Source organism: Maylandia zebra, linkage group LG13 (assembly GCF_041146795.1).
Source record: "Maylandia zebra isolate NMK-2024a linkage group LG13, Mzebra_GT3a, whole genome shotgun sequence".
NCBI classification, from domain to species: domain Eukaryota; kingdom Metazoa; phylum Chordata; class Actinopteri; order Cichliformes; family Cichlidae; genus Maylandia; species Maylandia zebra.
In genome coordinates, this window is record NC_135179.1 from 25,716,886 (window position 1) to 25,740,735 (window position 23,850).

General features: G+C 39.9%; 1 protein-coding gene across 1 annotated transcript in view; it reads right to left on the minus strand.

Moving 5' to 3' along the window:
- Positions 1–767: 767 nt before the first annotated feature.
- The window catches only part of plpp4 (phospholipid phosphatase 4), a 66,190-nt gene continuing 43,107 nt past the window's right edge, over positions 768–23,850 (minus strand). Inside the window, exons 2-7 of the mRNA XM_004559678.3 lie at positions 22,765–22,873; positions 18,714–18,804; positions 15,115–15,178; positions 14,844–14,968; positions 5,674–5,844; positions 768–4,122 (exon numbers count right to left, since the gene is read on the minus strand). Of these exons, the coding sequence (XP_004559735.1) occupies positions 3,914–4,122; positions 5,674–5,844; positions 14,844–14,968; positions 15,115–15,178; positions 18,714–18,804; positions 22,765–22,873 (769 nt within the window). The 3' untranslated portion in view covers positions 768–3,913. The remainder of the gene's footprint in view (positions 4,123–5,673; positions 5,845–14,843; positions 14,969–15,114; positions 15,179–18,713; positions 18,805–22,764; positions 22,874–23,850) is intronic.

The following is a 23,850-nucleotide window of genomic DNA, read 5'->3' on the forward strand; positions in this document are numbered from 1 at the left end:
GTAATGCTTTACTGTAAGAAATTCAGTTATCACACTACAGTTATGACACACACCTGTGTTATTACAGATGTAAAAGTTGTCAAATAAAGGTGTTAAGATGTGCAGCTCAACAAACTGACAAACTTTTGAATTTAGAGGGGTGGTCATATTGGCGGTTAATCAAATAACCCTCTTAATGCCTATAGAAGCCATACCTAAGACTGCACAGAGTTCTGTAAAAATGTTTTCTAAGGAAACTTTCCATAAATAAAAATCCTGCTCATATTTTTTTTTTCATTAACAAGCTATCTTAAAATCTTAAAAGAGCTTCAGTTGACTTGAAAGCTTAATAAAAGGCATCTTTACCTCTTTAGTCGCCACCAGGTGAATCAATTACACCTCTGTAGTGTTAGTATGCATTCTGCTAGGCTATAGTATTGGTTTGAGGTTGGTAAGCATTGTCTCCTTCCCATGAAACTAACTCACAGTAACTGGGTCCAATCTTTCAAAAGATCCAAATATATATTTTTGTAATTTATATTTAAAAAAAAAAGAAAGATTAAAAAAACTGAGACAAGCAATGTGGAAATGTGGAGACCAAAGTCACTAAGAAGAATGTTTGTAAGATACGTTGTGCCAACTCATCCAAGAGCTGCAGTTATTCCAGTGTGGTGAACTGACCGACCAACGTATTAGCACTGCTGTCATTAGCATGGCCAAAAAAAAAAGAAAAGCTAGAGCTGTCACTGACAGCAACCCAATCAGGTTATGAAAATCAACAGGCAGTCTTAGGCACAAATATGTTTATTGGAAACTCCCTAAGCAAGAGTGCAACACAGCTGGTGCAGTAAAGCACAACACACACTTAGACCAGAGTTCTGCTTGCGCTGTGCTAACCGATGGCAGCTCCGCTGAAGCATAAAGTAACTGAACTAACTGAGCTCATTCAGATGTTTGCTACTGCACAATCTAAGATTGTTCATTTGCATAATATAAGGAACAGTGTAGTAGCTGCTAAATACAGTTTTTTTTTTATTCTAATACCCCAAACCTTGATTTGTGAGTTTCAGTTTCTTTCATCAGAGTTAGTATAGACCCCCACGATCGCACAAGATACCTAAGGATCCTTTGATTCTTCATGGACAAGGTTCACACAGCTGCAGTCCTTTATTGTACATAAAGTATACAAATAGCAAAACACAGCTCAAAGACTTCTCAAGGCCTGACATGCTTATTGATAGAAAACAATCTTCTCACAAATGGAACTGGCATGCCATGAACAAAGATTCTTTTTTTTTCTTCAGACATCTATTCATGATAGCTGACAATCATCTCAATATTCTTCAGTATTTTTATTTTCTTAAGTTTATTTATGCCTTCAGTCCTTGTGAAGGTGAAACATCTGGAAAAAATATCTGAGGAGTACACACTGGCTGCTTATCTAATTTAAAATAATTAAATATTTATTTTAATAACTTTTCTCTCTCTCTCTCTAAAAAAAAGATTAAATTTCGTTTCTTAGTGACACATCAACCATTTGAAATAACAGGACACCAACTGCTACAACAGCATCTATAGCACCAAATGAAAACAAGCCGTGATCTTAGATTATTTCTAAGAGAGCGGGGAACTCAAATCCCCTGTTGAAAAAAGGTGAAAATACAGACTTCTGAAGAATGCTTTTCCTGCAATATACAGTACCACATAATAGGAGAAAACTAAATGACAGAGTACAAACATCAGACCGCCATCAGTCAGGCAAATGCAGGTATAGAACATTGTGTATTTGTGTCACAATCCTTTTTATCTCTGAAAATCTGCCTCACAAAGCCAGTATCTCACAGTGACACATTTGCAGTCATGTGCTGAAAGACTCTATGGAGTCACTCTCCTTTCTTACAGTCAGCTCTCAGAGTCTCAAGTCCCATCACAGAGTCTGATGCGCAGCGTCGAGCACCTTTTTCCCTCTGGTGAAACGTTCGTTCTTTGTAAAGTTTCACGTTGTATTGCATCATTGTGAGATCGACCTTGTCAAACGCTGCACACAAAAACATTCACACGCTCGCGCGCGCACACACACAAATGCTTTACAACAGCTGCCAATGGGTTGCATTTGTGATTCAGGCTTAATTGTGACACGTTTAAATAAATCATGTAAAAAGTCATTTTGATCAGAGAGATCGTTCCTTGTCTACCTTTGTGCCACGAGCCAAACTGTGCCCAGGATAAAGTGAAACAACAGCCGAAGGTACAGCTGATGTTTTCCACTAAAACATATGCGGCGACAGACTGTAGAGAATGTAAAAACACTGCTCACGAGCTTCTTGACAGGATTTGAAAAAAAAAAAGCTTTCTACATTTGGCTTGCTGCTCATTCATTCTGTTATGCTATGCAGTTCTCCTGCATCGCCCAACACATTGCTTTTTAGTGCTCGTTTGGGTTAGAGCTGTCCTAATATCTAATTTTCCCATTAATGTCACAGCAATGGCAAAAAAGCGCATAGTAACCAAGGCAACGAAAAAAAACATCATTTCTAACTGTAAAAGGCTACAAATTGCTTTGTTGATGATAGGAAACCAGTCATCTAGCTATCTGGGATTTCTGTTCATAATGAAAAACTTGGTGCACACTACCTAGGCATAAAAAAAACCTACAGATCTTTGGTGTTTGCTTGTTTCAACATGCTGTCCCTATATTAAGAAAAAATTGAACTTTAATGGATGATAAATACACCATAATCACAGCCCTGGGTTCAGATCTCTAGTCTGCTGAATACTAGATTGTCTATTTGTGGGGCTACATTAGACTGAAAGCCATTTGCGATGCATGGGCAGTTCACGGGGCACCTCATATAGTTCTAATGCCCTCATAAGGAGCAGTGGCTGACCGTGCTTAATGAGGATTAATGCAGAAGCAGATTGGGGTTTGCGCCTTCCCAGACACACTTCTGCCACAGCATTCCCGCTTGGCTGTTATTGATTGCCCCCACTGAGGGTCCGTGTCCCTGTGCAACCTCGGGGAACAAGTGTTAAATGCAAAGCAAGTGAAAAATAGAGTTTGATGGTGACAAGGAGAGGAGGAGGAAGAGAAATGAGGAAGTGGTGATATGCAGGGTTTAAAGCCCAAGAGAATAGTGAGAATTTGAATAATGAAAAAAAAAAACATTGCTTTTGACATGGAGCTGTGCTTCCCTAAGTGAGTATTGGTTCTTTATTTATCGTTATGCTGCCAGACAATAAAATAAAACTGCTGGAAATAGTAGAGGTATGAATATAGACTGCTCCTGCATGCCTTAAAGTTTTAGGCCTGGTGCCCTACAAAATGCAGAAGACATCTGTAGATTTAAATGAAACACAGGATGTTGTTTCGTTTCTGGCACGAGGTGCTATCAGATTCCACATTTTGTTTTAAAGTGTGACATATACAATAACACTAGTTTAATTTCATGGTTTGATTGCTGTGACATTTCATGGGATCTCCTCAACCATCTGTCCCATTTCTTTACAACCAAACAATAAATATACTCCAGCATATAGCAACCTGCCAACCGTGTCTCTCATTACGCAGAAAGATTCCAGCGAAAGCTGGCAATATTTTCATCTTCTTTCACAGCCATTAGTAAGACATCTCCTCAGGTTTTCAACATTTTTTTTCTCGTCCCTCTCTGTGGCAATGTCCCATATTCGTAGGTTCCTCGCATACAACACATCTAAATATAGACTTTAATGGCTGCTGAGCAAAATCAAAGAGAAAAAAAACAAAACAGGAATAATGTAGGTGCCACCCGCAGTGTGGGGTTTAAGAGAATAGAAATGCATGAGGCGTTTCACTGTCCACTGGAATGTATACAAGAGTCAGTCAGTCACTGGGAATGGGGGGTGGGCTTGGCGGCTTGGTGAGGGCGTTGGGGGTAGTCTCAGTGGTGGCCACTAGTCATACTGGCCCTTCAGTCAAGCCTTCCAGGGGAAGGGTGGTGGCGTTGTCAGTGGGCTGCGGGTCGTCCTGAGGATGCATGGGCGTGTGCGTGGCGACAGCCAGGCTTGCATAAGGCAGGTGGCAGTCCATGTGCAGGAAGGGGGGGTAGTGCTGGCGGTAGCAAATGTATGCAAACAGCAACCCGATCACTCCTCCAACAAAAGCGTCTGCGAGGCACAAAAACAGATATATTTAAAGGAATGCATGGATAGCTAAGTTTAGCCTGCGTGAAGGAAGTAAAATAACACCTGCAAATAGAATTAGCACAATTAATAAGCCATTGATGTATGTGTTGCAGTGCTTATATTGTAGTTTGGAGTTCGATGAAAGAAACTTGAAAGGGAGAGTAACGAATCTGCTCTGCTGAGCGGTGGCTTCACTTGCCTCAGGACAGGAGGCTGTCTGTGTCACTTTGTCATATGCTGAACAGGCTTGTATTATACCTAGCCACCTTTAAGCTATAATATATCATATAATATCACACTGCCATGGTGAGTATTAAGTCTATATTGCTGCATATAGATCAAAATGACACAGCCAGCTGGTGGCTGAAACAGCTCTAGTAGAGGCTTCTGCCATATCAAAATGATGTTTTTTCCACAGGTCTCCCTTTATTTCGTCCTTCTGGGTGAAATGAAAAAAATACTGCAACATCGATTCCCGCCATTCAACAGCTGTACAGTGCACGAGTTTGCTCACTGAATGTTTCATCGACTGCTGTCAACCGAATTTAATAGACTGTGACTTGATGCGATATATTAGCTGGGCGGCCTCGTTGAGACGGCGTGTGGAAGGCCAGCCTTTTCCCCTCAGAGAACAGAGGGCACATCCAAAGTGAAAAGGAATGGTGAGGAACATTAGTATCTATTGAGAATGGTGCCGCAGCCTGGCTAATGGCAGCTCCCAGCTTGTGTTTACAGTGGGAGCAGATTGAGCCCCCTCAAGTTTAATAGCCCTTTGCGTACTTACAGTTTGCTGAGGAGATTCACGACAAAAAGTCGAGCTAAGAAACACAATGAGGACCCATGCAATGATTGGCTTGTCTTGAACTGCTGTAGGTGCTTTGCTTTCATTGTAAATATATTTTAGTTCCTAAAAAAAGTGGAACATATGGCTCTCTAAAACTAATTAACACCCCATGACAGAACTGTCATCATATTTGCACATGCGCTTTTACACACCTCACCCACATATTCATTCGCTTCCTCTCGCTTCACCCCTCCATCCCAGGTTTTTCTAAGTCTTTTAGTAAATATATGAAGTTAAAACAGAGAAAGAATAATGATGTGGAGAAACATGAAACCTTAACCTTATAATCATAATCTCCTCCCGAAGCTGGTGAATGATATGATGCATCTGATGCAGTTTTCAGGAATTAATCATTATGCAATATCTTAAAGACAGCTCTTTAAGACACAATTTTACGCCTGTTGGACAAACAAGTGAACTTCTTAGTTGGGCTTATCGTACCGGCTGCACTTTTTAGCTTTCTCTCAATTTGTCAGGTGTGATGATGAAGTTAAAGCTTGTTGTGATTATAGGAATACAGCTGTTACAAGCATAGGCCTCATTACTCATCTGCATCTACAATTACAAAAGTGCCTTGAGCAAGGTTGGACTGAACATCAATAATTTCTGGCTGACACGGGCACAAGACTTTTTGTGGCAAAAATTCTAATAAATGGAGGAAAATCTCGTGTCTAAGTTGTCAGGCAGACCTTGCCAGTGGTGTTTGTAGTCACAGGTCCGGGACAGTGCAATCATCATGGCGCTGTAAAGAGGCAGCACCATAGCACAGAGACGCCAGCTACGCCCGCGACCTTGATCCGTAAAACACTGCAACTTTCCCGCCAGGTAGAAGGAGGTGAAACCAAGACCTGAGAATGCAACTAGAGGGAAGACAAAGAGAAAGAAAGAGAGACAAATCAATATTGAATGTTATGTTACAACATTCAGATTATCAGTTGATGTCTTGATCTAGGCTCTTGATATAAATACAGTCAGTGAACCAGTCACACAAGGCTAGTTCAGTTACTTTTAATTCAGTTTTTTTTTACATAGCACCAAATCACAACAGTTGCCTCAAGGGGTTTTATATTATAATGTAAAGACCCTAAAATATAAATAATAGAGTGATGTGATACCACTCAGCCAATCAGCTCTGTGCATTCTAGGTGGTAAACACTGACTCTACAGTGTCAATAGCTGAGAGTAAGTTACACATGAAAAGATGGTAGAAAGAAAGGGAGAAATACAGACGATTGTGTGAAAAGCTTAAAAAATTGACAAGGAAGAAAGAAGGAAAAAATTAGGAACGAACAGTGCTGTGCAAAAATGAAAAGTGGACAGTGAAAATAGAGCAATGGGTGAACGCTGGGCCTCTTCAGATGCAATTTGTTGATCTCTAAGATGATGAGGACCTGAAAGAGCAGCTTGTATGTGCTGATCCTTGCACTTTTCAACTGAGTTAGGTTTCTCAGGTATGAGGAAAGTAGCCCTGTGCATCTTGACCACGTTTGGGTCTACACACTTAACCAAGGCAGTTTTCTCCACAGTTGTTATAATGAAAACTAAAGAATTGAGCTCTAGCTTTAAAATCCTTGCAGGACAAGCTAGAGCTCAATTCACTCACAATAAATTTGTGTGTAAATGATCAGTATTTATTCAGGTTTTGACGCACACGTTTGTAAAATAGTTTTACGTGTGGTCAGATTGCTTCTTACTTGTGTGTGGATTGGAGCACGCGCCTGAGAGTCCTAGAAAGTTGCACACAAAATTGGTGTACATATTTGTAAGTTTAAATTTACACTTGTGGAACATATTGTACACATTTGCAACCCTTTTTGCGGCACATTTCTCTCCATAATTAAAAGAGGGGAATAAAGGGAGCCTCTAAAACTGCTCACAACTGTTCAGCTGTGTTGAGATTTATAATGGTTGAGACTTTTCAGTCCGGATAGGAAACAGAAAAGAGGCAATTCGAGATTTTCCGCCCTTTATTCGATTTTTCTGAAGTTAAACACTTAAACTTTTAATGGCGAGAATTTTGAAAAATCATACATATATGTATATAATTAAACATTATGATCATCCAGACCTTTGCTTCAGTAACTTTCTTCTAAGTGGACCTCTTTAAATTTTAGTTAAATACCCCTGCCCTATTGTATGAGCACTTGGCAAGAGTGGGAAGGAAAAACTCCCTTTTAGCAGGAAGGAACCTCCAACAGAACCAGGCTCGGGCAGGGGCAGCCATCTGCCGTGATGGGTTGAGGTTGAGGTGAGTGAGAAAGGACAAAACACAAGCTGTGGAAAAGAGCGAGAGATTAATAACTCCTGATTAAATGTGGAGTGGTGTACAAATACAGAGAGGGAAAAGAGGTGAGTGAAGAAGCCCCAAAAGTAACCTGTCTATATAAAATCATACTACAGATATATTTATGTAGTTTAAAAGGTAAATGAAATTGTACTTATAAGTCACCTTTCCATTCAGCTGAGCAGTCAAAGCAACTTATTACTATAAGTCTCATTTTCACCCTATGACACACAACACTAACATTCACACACACACACATACACATGCTTAAGCATCAGGTTGAGCTTGGACTTCAGTACCTTGCCCAAGGATACTTCAACCTGTGGAGGAGTTAGGGATCGATTCACTGACCAGCTGATCCATCTGTGTAACTGTTGAGCATTTTGGAAAAATGTAATGGAAACTGATAGGAGTTTTGCAGCAGTTTTTCAGAAGTTGAGTATGTGTTTCCACTGCACTTTTACCTGCTTTCAATGTGCATGAATTGAATGATAAAGAAAATGGAAAGAGGTCAAACCTCCAGCAAAACTTGCAATGTACAGATAAACATTTTTTAATTGACCAAGGTGTTTTGGCTTGTGTCCTTCAAGGGATCATCACAATGAGGTCATTATGATGAGATGTTGTTGGAGTTTTTGACCTCTTCCCACAGCCACCCACTCACAGGTAATTTCACTGAGACTGCAGTCTCTAAACGCTGTGCTGAAACACTCTGCAGGTGCCTAGGAGCAGACGGGAGCAAGCAGAAAACTACACTTACAGAGCTAAGCAGAGCCCACACTCTCAAGGAGACTCATTTAGCAATTTGCATACTCTTGCAAAATGAGGTCTGTTTGCAGCATCAATGTGTGCATCCCACGTGAAATAATTAGCTTCCTAATGACTGAACACTGAACAGCTCTCACCTCAAAACAAGAAAGTCCTGGGTTTGAATCCATGAGTCAGCTGGGGCTTTTCTATATGAGGACTATGTTTGAGTTCTGTGGGAGTTCTCTCTGGGTGCACGGTTTTCCTCCCACAGTCCAAACACGTGCACTGGTAATGGTCTAAATTTACCGTACATAAGAAAATCATCGGATTAGTGATCCTATGGAAGCACTCACTCACAAAAAGAAGAGAACACACATGTCCCAAATCGTACCACTCGAGAGTGGGTTAGAGTTTATAAATTACACACATACACACAGAAACATACGTTACAGTGAAAAATAAAGCCCCGAGTAAGAAAACAATCGTGACTGAGCTACTCGCCATGCAATGCTGAAGAGACCACCCCTTGTTTTAACTGATGTTGTAGAAAAAGCAGCAGTCTAATTATCAGAATTAAAGGTTTTGTGATGGAGCCATTAATCTTTGCCCTGGCACAGGGTCATTAGTTAACTGCTACAGCAGGCCAAACAGCACCCAGCCTCACCCATCAGATGCCCATTTGTCACTCACCCCACAATCTGGCCCAGAATACTAAGACCAGCAGGACACATGTGCAGCCAGGAGAGAGAGAGAGAAAGCGAGGAAATCCAATGGGGGTAGAAGGAAGAGGCAGAAAGTTCAGCCGTCCCAACAGCTGCCTGTCTTGCTTTCAGGTGATGACTTGGATCCATTAACAATTCTGAATTTTACACTGGACAATTTACACCAGCATAGTGGACAGTTGGTTTAGGCTAATATAAGATTTATTGCTATGTTATTCAATGTTACTTGCATGGGAAGTTATGGAGATATTGTAGTTTTCCTTCATTGCATCCTTATTCAGAATACTTTCCCATATTACATTTTTCTGCGTTTTTTTTTGTTTGTTTTTTTGCTCTTTTTGTTTTTGCTGGATTGCTCACAATGTATCTTCTTCTTGCTAGCCAGCCAATTTACCCATCAGATGTTAGCAAAAGTTGGATCCTGCTTGAAAAGTAGACTGGGGTAAACTGGGAGCCCAATTAATGCGAGGAAAGATGCAAACACTACAAAGATAATGAAGCTTTGGGTGATATAAAGCAGATTTAAGAGGCTCCCAGAGGAAATTCACACCTGCCCAATATTAACAATGCATTGCACAGAGAGGCTTAGTGGACCCCAAGCTTTAAATTGCGCCAGTATTTGCTATACCTTGTTCTGTATGCAATAACACACTGGACATTGTCAGCATTACCAAAAATGCATTACTTTTGAGCTTTCTAGCTCACTTGAGTTCCTCTGCTCAGAGGTTATGAACAAGCCATCCCCAGCCTAAGCGTTCCTCACTGCCCATCAATCTCACTTCTGGGCAACCTCACCACATTTCCCATCACAGCTCACACCATTTATTTTAATAGCTCTTACTATAGCTAAGACAATTACATTACTCACTGTGAAAGACAGAACCAAATTATCAATAAACCATAGAGTCGGACATTGAAATGTTCAGTCAGCATGGTCTAACTCATATTAGTTCAACAAGACTTTCAATATTATCTTTTCAATTTCTGGAGAGCAGATCACACATCATTTTTGTATTAGTAACAGCAGTAATGTAACACTTCAAAAAGGGTATCATATTGCACAAAGTCATCTTCACTGTTTGAACATGATAAACGTATACATTACTCTGTGCGTTGTACATGCTTTGATTCTTCTCTTCTAAAATCATGACCCAGCTGGAGCAGCCATCTAGTAAACTGCTCTTTCTTGCTATAATCATTCATTCAGAGTGACAGGCACATATCCATTTATGAGAAGGAGGCTGCACAGGTCACCAAACTCACACAACAACTCTCCCTGATTTGTAGCAATTTGCTGCTATAGTTAAATACCAGAGCTTTTTCGTAATATGTGGATTTCATACATAAAATTCTGCAAATGGCCCATTTTAACTGACGTGCAGTCTATAAATCTGAGCAACTGAAGACAATGTTGAAATACTCCAGACAGAAAATAGGGGAACTGTAGATAGAAACAATATTGTCTAACCTTTATTTTTAGAATTCATTGACAGAAACAACAAATGTGAATAAATTAAATCTAACCTGCTGCAAAGCTGAGCCAAAATCGTCTTTTTTATTGCCATAGTACACACAAAGTTTATGTTTGTAGACACAGTAAGTCAACATCTTGAGGATTGCTCTAATAGAAATGCTTTTTCGGCATGAATAATACAATAAGTATGTGCTCTGCCCGGGCTACGTGTAAAGAAGTGCGCAAATACATTTTGTAGATGTAAAATTTGCATATATGACCAAGCTGGGTTATACTTAATTTAATAATGACTGGGATGTTATTGTCTTGTTCAGAAGTGGCAGGAGTCCCTAAGAGGACAGAGGGAAGAGGCCAAGGATGGGGGGGAAACATCATGTTAATGAATCTGTCTCATTCATTTCAAAAGCTTTGAAAAAGTTATTCCCCTGAGACTAAACAGAGATGCCTAATGAGAGTAATGAGTACAGGGTGATTGCCTTTTTTCATCTTCAAACAAACACAAGGTTTGTGCAGAAGTTTCAAGTGAAGAAGGACCAACATTGCACTTTTTTTAAAGATGGAAATGATGCAAGAAGGTTTTTCTTTTTGGTAAACGTGTTAGAAACTGCATCCACTGGTGCATCCAAAGGAACCGCTCAGCCACATAAATGGAGCTAGCTTGCACAGTCTGCAAGCTAGTTCAGGCAGACTGCTCAAGCTGGACTGCGTCATACACATGCCTTACTCTCCTCGCCTCATACACCAAACTAAGACCTCGAATTTGTTTAGACACCAACATTTCCCATTTCTTTCACTAACATGTGCTGCTCTGTATCGCTGCCTGCTGTTCAGCCCCTCCGTCGCCCCAGCAACCACCTATAGGTTTGAGCCTACAGGCATTTATTTTTTAAATTTGCTTTTTGATTTTTAATTGTAGCTGCATCTTTTTAGAGATGTGGTGCAGCAGAAAAGGCAATAGCAGAGCTGCATGATAAATTGAAATAATGAGATAGAATTTGCTAACTAGGAGTTTTTCTTTAGGCTCTCAAAAGATTTGCACAATTATTTCTTATACAAGAAACGCTCCTGTACCTACTTTGGATTTTGACTGAAGCATTTCAACAGCGGGACAGGTTGCCATGTGATTTGATAGACATTTTTCCCGCAGGTAATTACTTTACGTTTTTATTCAAGTCTATCTATCTATTAAGTTAAAATGTTCAGGACTTTGGTCTGTATAAAAAAGCTGACATTAAACTCAGTTGTAGTTCTGGCAGGACACGGAGTCAAGCTCAGCCAGCAATCTCGGCTTCTTGGCTCTCTGTATCTATTAGCTTGCCATTTCTCCACTGTATTTGGTAGGATGAGCCAGAGACATTGATTACAGTATGTCTGCACTTGGGAGTAAGACTTAATATTATCTTGACTTTCCACATGCATTTATATGTATAACCTGAGGGAGGAGATCATTTTAAACCTTATTTTCTGGCAGTTGCTTCTTTTACCAGATTTATGTCAATTTTTACATCCCTGTGACTCCTGACACTGAACGTATGGCATTCTACCTGTTGATTATTATTAGGTAAAAGTAACTGCCCTGGGATGTAACCAAGATCACTGCCAATCTGCAAGTCTAACTTTCACAAAGATTTTTATCTTTGTTAGAATTAACACAGCAAATGTGCTAATATTAGTATGAGCTCAGAGCAATGCTGAAGTTCAGTCTGAAAGATCTCAGTGGCTGCGGCTGAGCCATTACACCAAACTTATCTACATTCTAGCTTTAAACACTTAACTCATTACTTATTTATGTGTTACTTTATAATATGAATTTCCATCAACACCACACTCCAAACTCATATTATTATGCTTCCAATCTCCCAGCCTTCCTCACTCTCTTCTTGCTGTTTTGACTTTTGACCCCAGCAGGAACAAGTGGGACACAACCCTGACTCTCACAGAAGTAATGCATATTAATTAACCACTTGAGCATGGAGACTGTTTCATCCATTAACATACAAAAGCTCAACAGAACCTCCTTATTAGCGCTGTATAATTGCTCCTTCACTCTGCACTGAACTGTGTCTGACTGCGTTATAGCAGAAATAAGAGGACACGCTGCTGCAGCAGCCTAATTCTCCCTAGACATTCAACTAATATGATGGACATGGCAAGCTAAGGCTAATTTAATATAGATAGTTGTGCATAAGTGAAAGAAGCAGGAGCTGGAGATGTGATTAGCTCCATCTCTCAGGATTCATTTAGGAATCGGAGAGACTGTAGATGGTAAGATGGCAGATGGGTTTCAAAAGTGTTTATTAATTGATCATATCTAATGGCTTAATATTCACATGGGGAGAGTGGTGAGATGAATATGAATATGAAGTAGACAATTAGAGCTAATGCTTTAGGGCCCGGTTGCTTTATCGCTGTGGATATTGGTGCAGCGAATTCAGGGGAGTTGCTATTTATCTGTTTGTTTTTCTTTTTTCTGGAACCTGTCTCCTCCAATTTATGTTATTCTTTTACTTTGCTATGAGGCGAAGAAAAATAAATCTAATCAGGGGCAACGTGAGCAGCTTTAACAACTTTCAAATGCAATAATAATAGTCTGAGTGTTTAAAAAATAGCTGTCGACAAACAGTGGAATCTGATATATATGTATATCTTTGTTCTGGCTATTCTTGATGGATTTCGTTTGCATTTTACCGTGCATCCTTTAATGACACAAGCTGCATATCTGTGACCTCATTTCTGAGTCTGTGAGTGCAAAACTGTTTATTTTTCCCCTATAGTCTGAGTGTATGTCTTCACACAAGCCAGAGCTGATTTTGTGAGACATCCAGATGCCATTTTAAACAAGGCTCCATTCACTCTCGTCTTCTCTTTGGCCCTATTCTTCTGTCCCACGCCACATTTGTCTGAGTAAAAGCTCTGTAACTTATTCGTGGTCCAACAAGCAATGTCTGGTGAAAAGGGACAGAGACGGGAAATTGGATTTCTTCTGCTCTCTAGATGTGCTAGTGTATGGGCGCTCCCTATGTCCCCAGTCGCACTGTTCTCTCAATCACTTTCTTACTCACTGTGCAACAACATAAGGCTATTAGAGCTGTCGCATAGATGAATGTAATCCATGCTCAGTGCTGCGGTGAATTACAGAGCATCGTCCCTCTTTGCCATGTCTAATGGGACAAAGCCAACACTTCAAAGCCTTTCTTTAAAGCAGGTGTTTGAGAGGTTGTAAGCATTAGACTTTAGCATTATTACTATAAATATGTATTTCAAATAAATCTGGGCTGTGAAATTACATCATTGAATTCACATGGTCTTGGCATGTAACACACAAAAGCCCAGTGATCTCATGTTTGATTAGGAGCCTGCTGTAAACATTCACACTGACAGCAGGATGACAATTAAACAAATTTCCCAAGCATTTCAGAAGCAGAGCGTTTCTTGTACATATGCCCAATATACCTCAATAATAATTCGAATAATTCTCATTTGGTTTCATTAGAATCTTTAAAAAAAAAAGAAGAAGAGGTGTTTAAGATGCATCATGCATTTTCAGCTCTTTTCACTACTGTGACAAATAACTGTTTCGGTAGGATGCAACAATTTGCTTATTTGCACATTCCTGCAGTACAAATGATTACTGCGTAATTACCTTGTCAACTCTGAATGAGGATGTAGAGTAGAAATGTAATGAAAATGCAGAAGCAAGCAAAACAAAATACATTTCATGCATGTCACAGCGGTAGCAAAGCACACAAAGATGCTTTCTTTAATTTCGCAAAACAGATATTGTGATGTGCAAAAGTCTTGAGCCACCCCTTGTTTCTTCCAAGCAGCCAGACTTTCTTGCAATTTTTAATATCTTGAGTAATAGTTCTCCAGGCTCCTGCCACTTAACACTGACGTATGACTCATTCAAACATGAAAAAGGCACCTAACTCAAGGGAGGAACCAGTGCTGTGTCACATAACAGACAACTTAGCAAAGAACCCGTTTTAAATTCCATCTTTAGGCACTTTTAAATGAGGAGAAACACCGGAACAAAACACCGTAAAAAAAAATAAAAACCCAAAACACCAAAGCCATGCCGTCACATTTTTGTTCAGTGCTGGCAAGACCATTAATAGATCTTTGCAAAGATGTATCTTCTTGATTAAAGCCTTTACATCCCAGATGCACCACGCTATGCCAAGAGTTTATTCAGCATCTGTGTGGCCTCCAGCAAATGTTCCATGGATACCGCTTAACATTCGTCTGCTGGACAACAGGAAAACATTTGAATTATTTAACATACTGCTGAAGTGAAAACAGCTTGGAGGATAAGATTTTGTGTGTCCTAAGCCGGAATGCACAGCTGAGCACAGCAGGATGTCAGATCAAACGGTGGGTGTGCATTCAACTCTTACTTAGGGTGCGCAAATTGAATGAAACTGATTGCTACATGTTGTAATTACCATGAAAGAGAGAGAGCAACAAGATACACCTCATACATACAGCAGCCAGTCAGTCATAGATTTGGTTTCTACTTGGTGAAATGTTGCTCAGAGCACCATGCCGTTTTAATGAGTGTCTGATATCTTCTGGCATTGTGTTGCAACTTCTGGTGGTGATTTATGTCAATCGCCTTGTGATACTCACAGGAGGAATGACTGCTGGGGAAGCTCTTGCGCCCCTCGGAGACTACCGCCGGCTCCCCAGTGCAAAGCATCTTTGCATTCATTTGCCCATCTGGGAAACAACGCTGTAAGTAGTCTGGCCTCGGTCTGAAAATCAAACAATACCATCGACGGGAAGAATTTCATTTTACTTGTCAAGAGTGAAAAAGGGATCTCATGTGGCAAGGGCCAAGAGCCTAACATTTAGCATTACTGACACTGCCTTTAAAAAAACATGGGCTTGTTTAACGTACCTGCCAACAATCAACTTGATAGTATTTGTGAAGACTCCGTTTAGAGCAAGAGCCAGGGATACAGCTGGAGGAAGAGAGACACATAACTGAACATTTTACAGTGTTGGGGTACTAAGACTGACATTTTTCAGCATCTGTAGGACTAATTGAAACCATCACGCTGCAGTAAATCATTCATTCTGTCAGTGTGACAAAGATTCGGGCAGGTTTACTTCTCCTCTGATATAATATAGCAATAAAACATCGATGGGAATTTCCCTTGCAGGTGGACACATGGTTGTTAGGGTCGTGTGTGAGCAGCAACAGTAGCGAGTAGGACTGACAAATGTATGCTTAGCTACCCTGTGAGACTCGTGGTGCTTTGAGCTACCATAAATGCCCCATCTCGCTTTTGTTTTAGGAGTGTGGGTAAATTGCCGTGGACCAAATACAACAGATGTCTGTCAGATCAAATCCAGCAATAAGCTTTCTCATCTCACAGTAGTGATAAAATTTTAGGTTCAGTCAAGGCTCGGGGCATAGGGTGTCTTGTTCGATCATCTCAGGATTACATCTTTGTCTCTTTTGCAGATGAAGTGGTCATGACAGCTTCATGAAGCAGCAACATTCAGATTTATGCAGCCGGGTGTTAGAATAAGAATGAGGACCTCAAACTGAAGCCGTGGCTATCAACTGGGTCGGCAATGAGTTTGCGAGATAGCCTTAAATAGAGCCACTGCTCTTCCACCAATACAATGAGACACGTGCCTTGCTTTTGAGCATGTCTATTCTATAGATGGACATCTAGCAGGTGAGAAGTTGGCTGAGAAAAGCTTCGACAAAGACTTAGAAAAGCTGGAAAACATGGGCAAGGGTAAGCCCTATTGCACACCAACAAAACTTAGGTAAGCAGTAAAAAATAGATCATTTGAATATAATGTCTAAGTTTAGTAACAGTATTAGTACTAAATACAAAGGGTGAGATTGATGTGTTACTTGTTAGATTTGAAAATGTGATAAAAGTGAAGAAAGAATCCTCACAGAAAAACTGACATAAGCGCATCCTTTTAGAGCCTAGTCTGACTGTGAAGCAATTCCTGCTTTATTAAACATCCATGATGGGGAACAGGAAAACTCCAATAGGTTGACAGGTAGGTGTTATACTGCAAATGTATGTTCATTTAATTAGCTGTAAAGAAAACCACCGGGACTCATCATTAGTACCCTGACCTCATAGGTTCATCCCAGTAGTCCGCAGTGGAAATGAGTCCATTCACCCTACCACCAAAACACACATGAATTATCTTCCTGAGTGGCTGACAGGAGCACAGATTCAGTATTATTTCACAGCTGGATAATTTGGGCAAACCAGTGCAGATCAAATGAAATCCCAGAATGAGGCACATACCGTCTCGGCAGGGACGTTAAATTGCAGCGCGTTTCCCTCATCCTTTGTCAGATCTCTGTCAGGATAAAACTATTGCTCCACTCCAACTCCCTAACATGTTAGGAAATCCTTTTTGGTGCTTGCTGACGGTCATTATTGCACTAATGATTTTTTTGCTGACCTATAGCCAAACGTAACGCTGACACAGTTTGACAGTTTGTGTTTTGCGCTTAATGCCCATTTAACTCCTGCTACACAATAAGCAGATTTCTGCTGATGAAAGTGGTTGCTATAAATATAATGTGCATCTAGTGCGGTGGACTGCCATATGGCACGCATGTATATTCCCACCCTGCAACTCTGTCCTTCCAGTTCGGCCAAAATTCACCTCACATCCACTAATTAAGCTTGAAGGGTCCGAGAGGAGCTTGCATGATTAGCCATTTTTTAGCCCACCATGAGGGATCCTAATATATTCATCCCCCTAATATAGTATTCATCCGGCACCAGTCCCTATGCCAAATAGGTCTACTTACATTTGGATTGGGGCTATGCCTCTGCAAACCAAATCTGGTCGCATTCATATGCATATACCCTAGAGTTTGCCCCAATGATTACTCTAAGGCACAGTTTCAGGAAATTAGTAGCCTCATGAATAAAGATAGGACTGCGGCCGTTACATTAGCAAAGACCCTCTCTTTCAGCTCTTACAGAAAAACAAGGTGATTTGTGGGATTTGATGAAATCACCGATTGTTTAAATCGATTGTCATATCCTTAATATATTGCTACCCTCTAAATCTTCTCTCTTTTTAACAGCACAGGTGTTCAAACATAGAGCCTCGTTTTTTATATAGTACTTTCATAACTAGATGCTGATGCTTTGACACATGAGCATAAACACAAATGCATTCTTGTACTCTGCTGGAAGATTGATCCCCATACACACAGTAAAAAACATAAGTAAATAAGAACGTCACTATATGTGTGGTATGGGATCTCACACTCAGATGCTGAGCAATATTATTCATTCTTTGTCACCAAAAACACACATAAAGAAATCATTACAGGATCATCTGCCGTTCTCCGAGAGTCGTATATAATATAATCAAACTTCCAAGATGGCATCGTTGTATCCTCACTGAGATAATCACGTAATTAAGCAGCATGACTTTGGGAATGATAAAGGATTATTAGACAACTCTAAAAAGAAAAACAATCCTTTTCACTCCAAAGAAAATGAGGCAAAGAGGCAGTGTGTTAGTAGATTGCACTGTATCAAACATTAAAACCCAGTACATTAGAAAAACTAATTTCCATTGGTACTCGGGAAATCTAACTCAAAACCCACAAATTATGAAAGTTCAATTAAATCTGTCTGAAAATTTGATTTATAGATTCAGAGTTAGAGGACCCTCAGGGACTGCTTGAAACCCCATAAATTAGCAAGAATATGAGGACAGCTACTTTTCGGTGATTTTAGTTTGGCATGAAAAATAAATTGGTCTGTAGGTAAAGCTACTTTTTAACCACAGACCCAGTTGAACAGCTGCTTTCCTTTTCTTTCTCATTCAGTCTTGCGGAAGAATTGGTTCAAAGCTACTTTCAGTAATGTGATCATGTAGAAACTTGTCAAAATAATGGGCTTCCTTTTAGTCTTTGTTCTTCGGCGTGATGCTGCTTTCTCGTTCAGCTTCTAGGAGTGCCTCTCTGCAGGCAGTAATGGGCCTGTTTAGTTCTACACAACACTGTAATCTCGGGACCGATGCACTGAGCTACGCTCGCTCCCCCCATTCATCTTTGGGAGAATCTTTAATTGGATTTGTGTTAAACTTTCTTAATGCTGTCTGATGTGCCAAAGCCTCTGCAGGCCTCTGGACCCAGTGGAAAATGGCATATCAGTGCGGAGGAAACGCTCAGATGTTGCCTGATAGAACAAACAGCATAAAATTTCAATTGGTAAATACTCGTGGTTGCTGTGATTAAGATCAATTTGTGCAGTACCAGCAAACACAAAGATCTGCACCGTTAAGTAAAACCAGGTCGAACTGTGGAAAGATCAAACGGATTAAAGAAACAGACATTTTTTAATAGTTATTTTACAAGAAATCCAAACCACACAGTATTACACTACATGCAATATAAATGTCAGTTGAAGACTTCTAATGGGCTAGATTACACTGACAATAATCAGCAACAAATTTGTGACATTTCAAACAAATAACTCCACGAACCTAAACAAGCCTCTTTTATCTCTGTCTTGTCCGTCCTCTGAATTATCTTCACCACAAATATCACTGCCAGTGGAGTAAGGAATGAAATTGCCTGTAAGGAAATAAAGACAGTGACAAATATATGGTTATTACTGTGACATTAGAGATGTACTACAGCACTCTATTAGGTCTTTTTTTTTCTTTTTCTTTTTTGCAGGTTAATTGTGAAATGATTTGTGCCTCTGGGAATGACCCGAGCCCATCTATTATTCAGAGTTAATTTTAACAAGGCAAACTGAGGGGCAAAACAAGCTTCTTTATTGTTCAGTGGTTCTTCGTGCCTGAGCTGAGAGAATTATGCCCTTAGTTTGATATGAGATTGGGGCCCTCTCAGCACCTAGGTAATTATTCATGCCCGAGAATCTATTAATTACTCTCTGGACAAATTCTGCATATTTTCTTTTCCTTAAGCAACAGAGGTAGCAAAAAACAAAGGTAGTGTTTTAGTCCCATTATTATAACGCACACATATTCCTTTCCCTGTGAGTCCTGTTCATTAGTTCAGCTGTGTACATCCTGAGTATGTTTGTGTATCGCTGCCAATTATGATCTCATTTTGCACCTCACTATCCCCTCGAAATAGCTCAAACGTGTAATCACACTTTCATTCACACTCATAAGTGAAGCGAGAGTTGCTCTCTGAATTTCAATTTAAACAAGTCACTGTGGGTTTTTTTAACCTTGTAACACGGCAGTCGGTTTGGTGCAAAGTGCACACGTCCTACTAAAGCTGAACAACATAATGCAAAACTTAATGTACAATAAAAGACAAAGTGTACTCTGGACAAAGTAACTTATAACTTTAACATACATGAAATATATTATCGTTGCAAATGCAAATGGAGACATATAAAATTTTCTTACAGCATCTTTATTTTGTACATTTTGGCATATTTAGAGTGAAACACACAATAAATCAGGCAAAGCGCGGAAACCTTGTGATTGAAAAGTTGCTACACTATAGTGCCAAAAGCATTCATGGCCCCTTCCTGTTCCTACATACACAAAGCCTATAAAGACATAGCCTGAAAAGACATAAAGACAAAGTCTAAAAAGACATGGTTGAGCTGGTGTGGAAGAACTTGACTGGCCTGCACACAGTCCAGACCTCAGAATACTTCTGAGGTGCCTGCGAGCCAGGTCTTATTGTCCAACATGGTCTTCTGGAAGTTCCCATAAACACACTCCTAAACCTCGTTGAAAGCCTACCCAGAAGAGCTTAAGCTGTTATAGCTGCAAAGGATGGGCTAACATCGTATTAAACCAGGGGCGGGGGAACTCCAGGCCCCGAGGTCAGGTGTTCTGCAGGTTTTAGATGCATCCTTAATCCAACACAGCAGATCTATATGGCTAAATTACCTCCTCAACATGTCTTGAAGTTCTCCAGAGGCCTGGTAATGAACTAATGATTTGATTCAGGTGTGTTGACCCAGGGTGATCTCTAAAACCTGTATTAAACCCTATGGATTAAGAATTGGATGTCACTCAAGGCAAACAAGCAAATAATTTTGGCAGTATAGTACATCATGGGCATGCAATGTTTTTGGGTTCCCAGCCAGATCTACCTCTCACGTATGACATTCAAAAAGATCAAGACTGAAATGTCCAAAGTGCACAGCTGGAGGCTTTTCCATACGTCATTTTAGAATATAAAGATTTTGTTAACTGTTTCTTTTACATTTACTAAGCATACCTTTTAATCAATTAACAGTAAGCCTATTTAATACTTAACAGACACATATCTTGTTCTTTAACTCCTTATATAACAGCATTTTATCGTATTTGCAATACATTTGTAAACTGCAATGTTTATATTTCTTTACATTTACATGTACTTTTGAGATTTGCCCATCTCCTTAGGGCTCATGCAGGATAGCAACTAATTCATAAAACAATTAATATCACTGCCTAGTATTTGGAGCAAATTTCATTTCACTTCATAGAGAGATTATTACTGTAGATAATGTTTTAGAATACTTTATACTCATATTAACTTCTTCAAGGCTTCATCTGGAAATCATGCATAATCAACTACCGGTATTTGCATAAACAGTGCAAAAATGGAAACAGTTGCAATTTTTGTATTTTACTGATTTGTAAAGCTTTTTTTCCACTTCATGGGCAGCTTTTAATTATTAGATAAATTCTCCACACCTTCAGAGCTGTTGTTAGAACAGTGACACTGAATAACTTGAGTTGTGCATAGTTTCCTAGACGACTGTAGGGTGGTGGGAGTGTGGGGTAATTTACAGTCGTGTCATGAGTGAAGATCTTTGCACACTGAAGTTGTGATAATCTATAAATTAAACACAAACCAAAAGAGTGATGATGAGCTTTAAATAATCTTGTTCGTGAATGGTGTTTGGCTGGACATTCAGCTCAGCTGTTGAACTGTAATCGCTTGCTTATGTGAATGTGAGTGTTTTTTCTGCTCGACTGGCGCGTTCTATGACTAATGCATTTTCAAGTGCTTATCACAAATTACCCATCAAATGTTTCACTGATGAGCAATTTAAAGCTCGGCTTTTATTTATTTTCCATTTGAGAAAATCTGCTTCTGCTTTAGCCATTTTATGTTAAGCACTAACTTTTCTGTCACAAAAGCTTCTAAACATCAAGAAGAGCTGCCAAGATAAGCTCAAGTGGATCAGTTGTTGATGTTTAATGGGCTGTATTCAGGCACTTGGGGTAAAGGTGTTGGGTTTTGCATTGCGTAAGCTGACAGTTGTCTCGAATTGACAGACAGTTAGAACTTACCACCTACTACGCAGCTGTTTCTGCACATAATAATTTGATTGTTGACTGATGTGTGTCAAGCAGCACAGGATGGAGTGGAGCACCAGTCACTCAAACGCTGACATTTCAACAGGTACGCTACATGAGCAATAGGCATCCAAAGGTTTGCCTGCTGAGATGGTTTGATTAAACAGTCAGAACCTTCTAAAAGGTCTTCTAACAAGGAATAATGTAGATAAGCTTGTCCTGCTGTGAACGATTACATACACATGTAACCGATCTGAGAATGTTATGCTAAAATAAGTAATTTCTTGATTGCAATATTAAGAAATATCAAAGAGATAATTGTAAATATCTGTAGCTTAAATACCATTTCTGCCACAGGACAGTGTAACAGCATGCAAAGCCTGTTATAACATAGTAGTGGTCCTGCTCTCTTGCCACGAGATATCTGACTGTTAAAGCTCTAAAAGATAGTTTGATCAATCTTTGGAAACCATTTACTGTATGATGTTGCATGGTAGAATGCAATCACTGTTAAAACTCAGTTTTGGGGACTGAGTCGTGAAATATCACCTTTAAAAAGCAGGTCTGCTTGACATCTCATTTCCTGAGAGTGCAGATTGTTCAGGTTTTAAGGTTCAACAGGTCTTGTTTTATATTTCATTTCACTGCAACTTCAAATTCAAACACTTTGAGGGACACATAATTCACATTTATACACTCATACATAAATTTATGCATTTATTTATTTTATATAAAGGGCTTAAAGCTGTTTTGTGTTGTCCTATTTTACTATAATCACTCTTTCAAGTGGTATCATTAGAGGTAGAAAACAATGACTCACTCAGGGATTTGAGCATTGTTGGTTAAGTGTACTGAAGCCAGTGATTGTTGCTGTTAACTGAGGTCAAAATTGGCAGACCCTCCAATCGATGCTGGATAAAAACGGCAGGTTATCTGTTCAGTGCTTCCAGCAAGAGGCAGAGAAAAATTACTTTCCATCCATGCTGCATCGGCTAGAAATTCATCTTAACAGAGGACCACCTACGGCTGTCCAAAACAGATATTTACATTGCTGCGCTAAGCACCACAGTTCTTTAAAGCTGTTTTCGTATTTGTTACCAGGATTCAGGCCTCAGCTCATCAGTAAAAATACAACCATGTGCAGAAATGATGCAGAAATTGTTAAACATGGAAACAACGCAAAAATTACCAAGTGCTTAGTGCCAAGTCTGACATAAGAGGAATGCATAGTTAAACAGGCAGTACTTACGAACATGACCCTCTTGGGAATGTGGTCTGACTCAACTAGAGGATTCTTGTAGAGCCAAAGCTCCTCTGGTTGAATCACTCTCTCAAAGGGCTCCAGAAACTCTGTAAATCTGTGGCAGGGAATAAATGCACATTGATCAGTAACTAACACTTTATGCACAAGTAATAAAAAAGTACAATTTGAGAGATTGCATGACTTTTTAATATGTGCAAAGTACTTCCAGAAAAAGAAGACCCTGTCGTTCTTCTGCAAAAGTAACCACAACTGAGTCCATGTGAGCAGGACGTCTTTACCCAAGATCAACTACTTTGTGGTCCCACGGCAAAGAGTGTAACGGGCACGCTGGTCCACCGTGTCCATTTCATGCTTTGCCTCTCCAACACACACTTGTTGAGTGGGAGCAAATTAGCATGCCCCTACTTCCTCCAGTCTTCTTGGGCCACCCAGTGATCTGTCAGGCGCGACCTTGTTCTCTGTCATTTCAACAAGGTCTTTTTGTCAATGCACTGCAACACGCTTCAAGCTCCTCGGTTCTGCAAGTGAGCTCCAAGAGACCTCAATTAAAAGTGTTTTTTAAACAAGGACTTCAATAAATCCATCCATTCAATTAATGACTTTAAATCGGCAAAAGCAGCAGATGTTTTAATTAAGCTGAATAGATTTTAACCCTCCACCCCCTCAACAAAAAGTTTAATATGATTAAACTTGTAGCAGTTCTTGGATTTAACAGGCCAACCTCCAGATGAACTGATGCAGCATAGGAAGAAATACCAAGTGAATAATGTTCTCCTCCACAATGTGGGCCCTTCAGCAAAGCATTTATCTACTCCAATAGACATGCTCATTGTCCAGCGGCAGAAATTGGAGAATATTGTGGATCTCGTTCAGCTCTTCGGCGAGAATTTAACTGTGGAAAGTTCAAAAGGCCATTGGGCTCATGTGTCTTCGGTAAACATTGGCTACATAAGAAGGATAAACAACAAATTTTCTTATTTTCACAGGGAAAACAATTACAGAATTTTAATCTCTCAAGGACACATGCAGCACGTTACACACTGGGCCAAGTCTATTTGCTGGTCGGCTCAT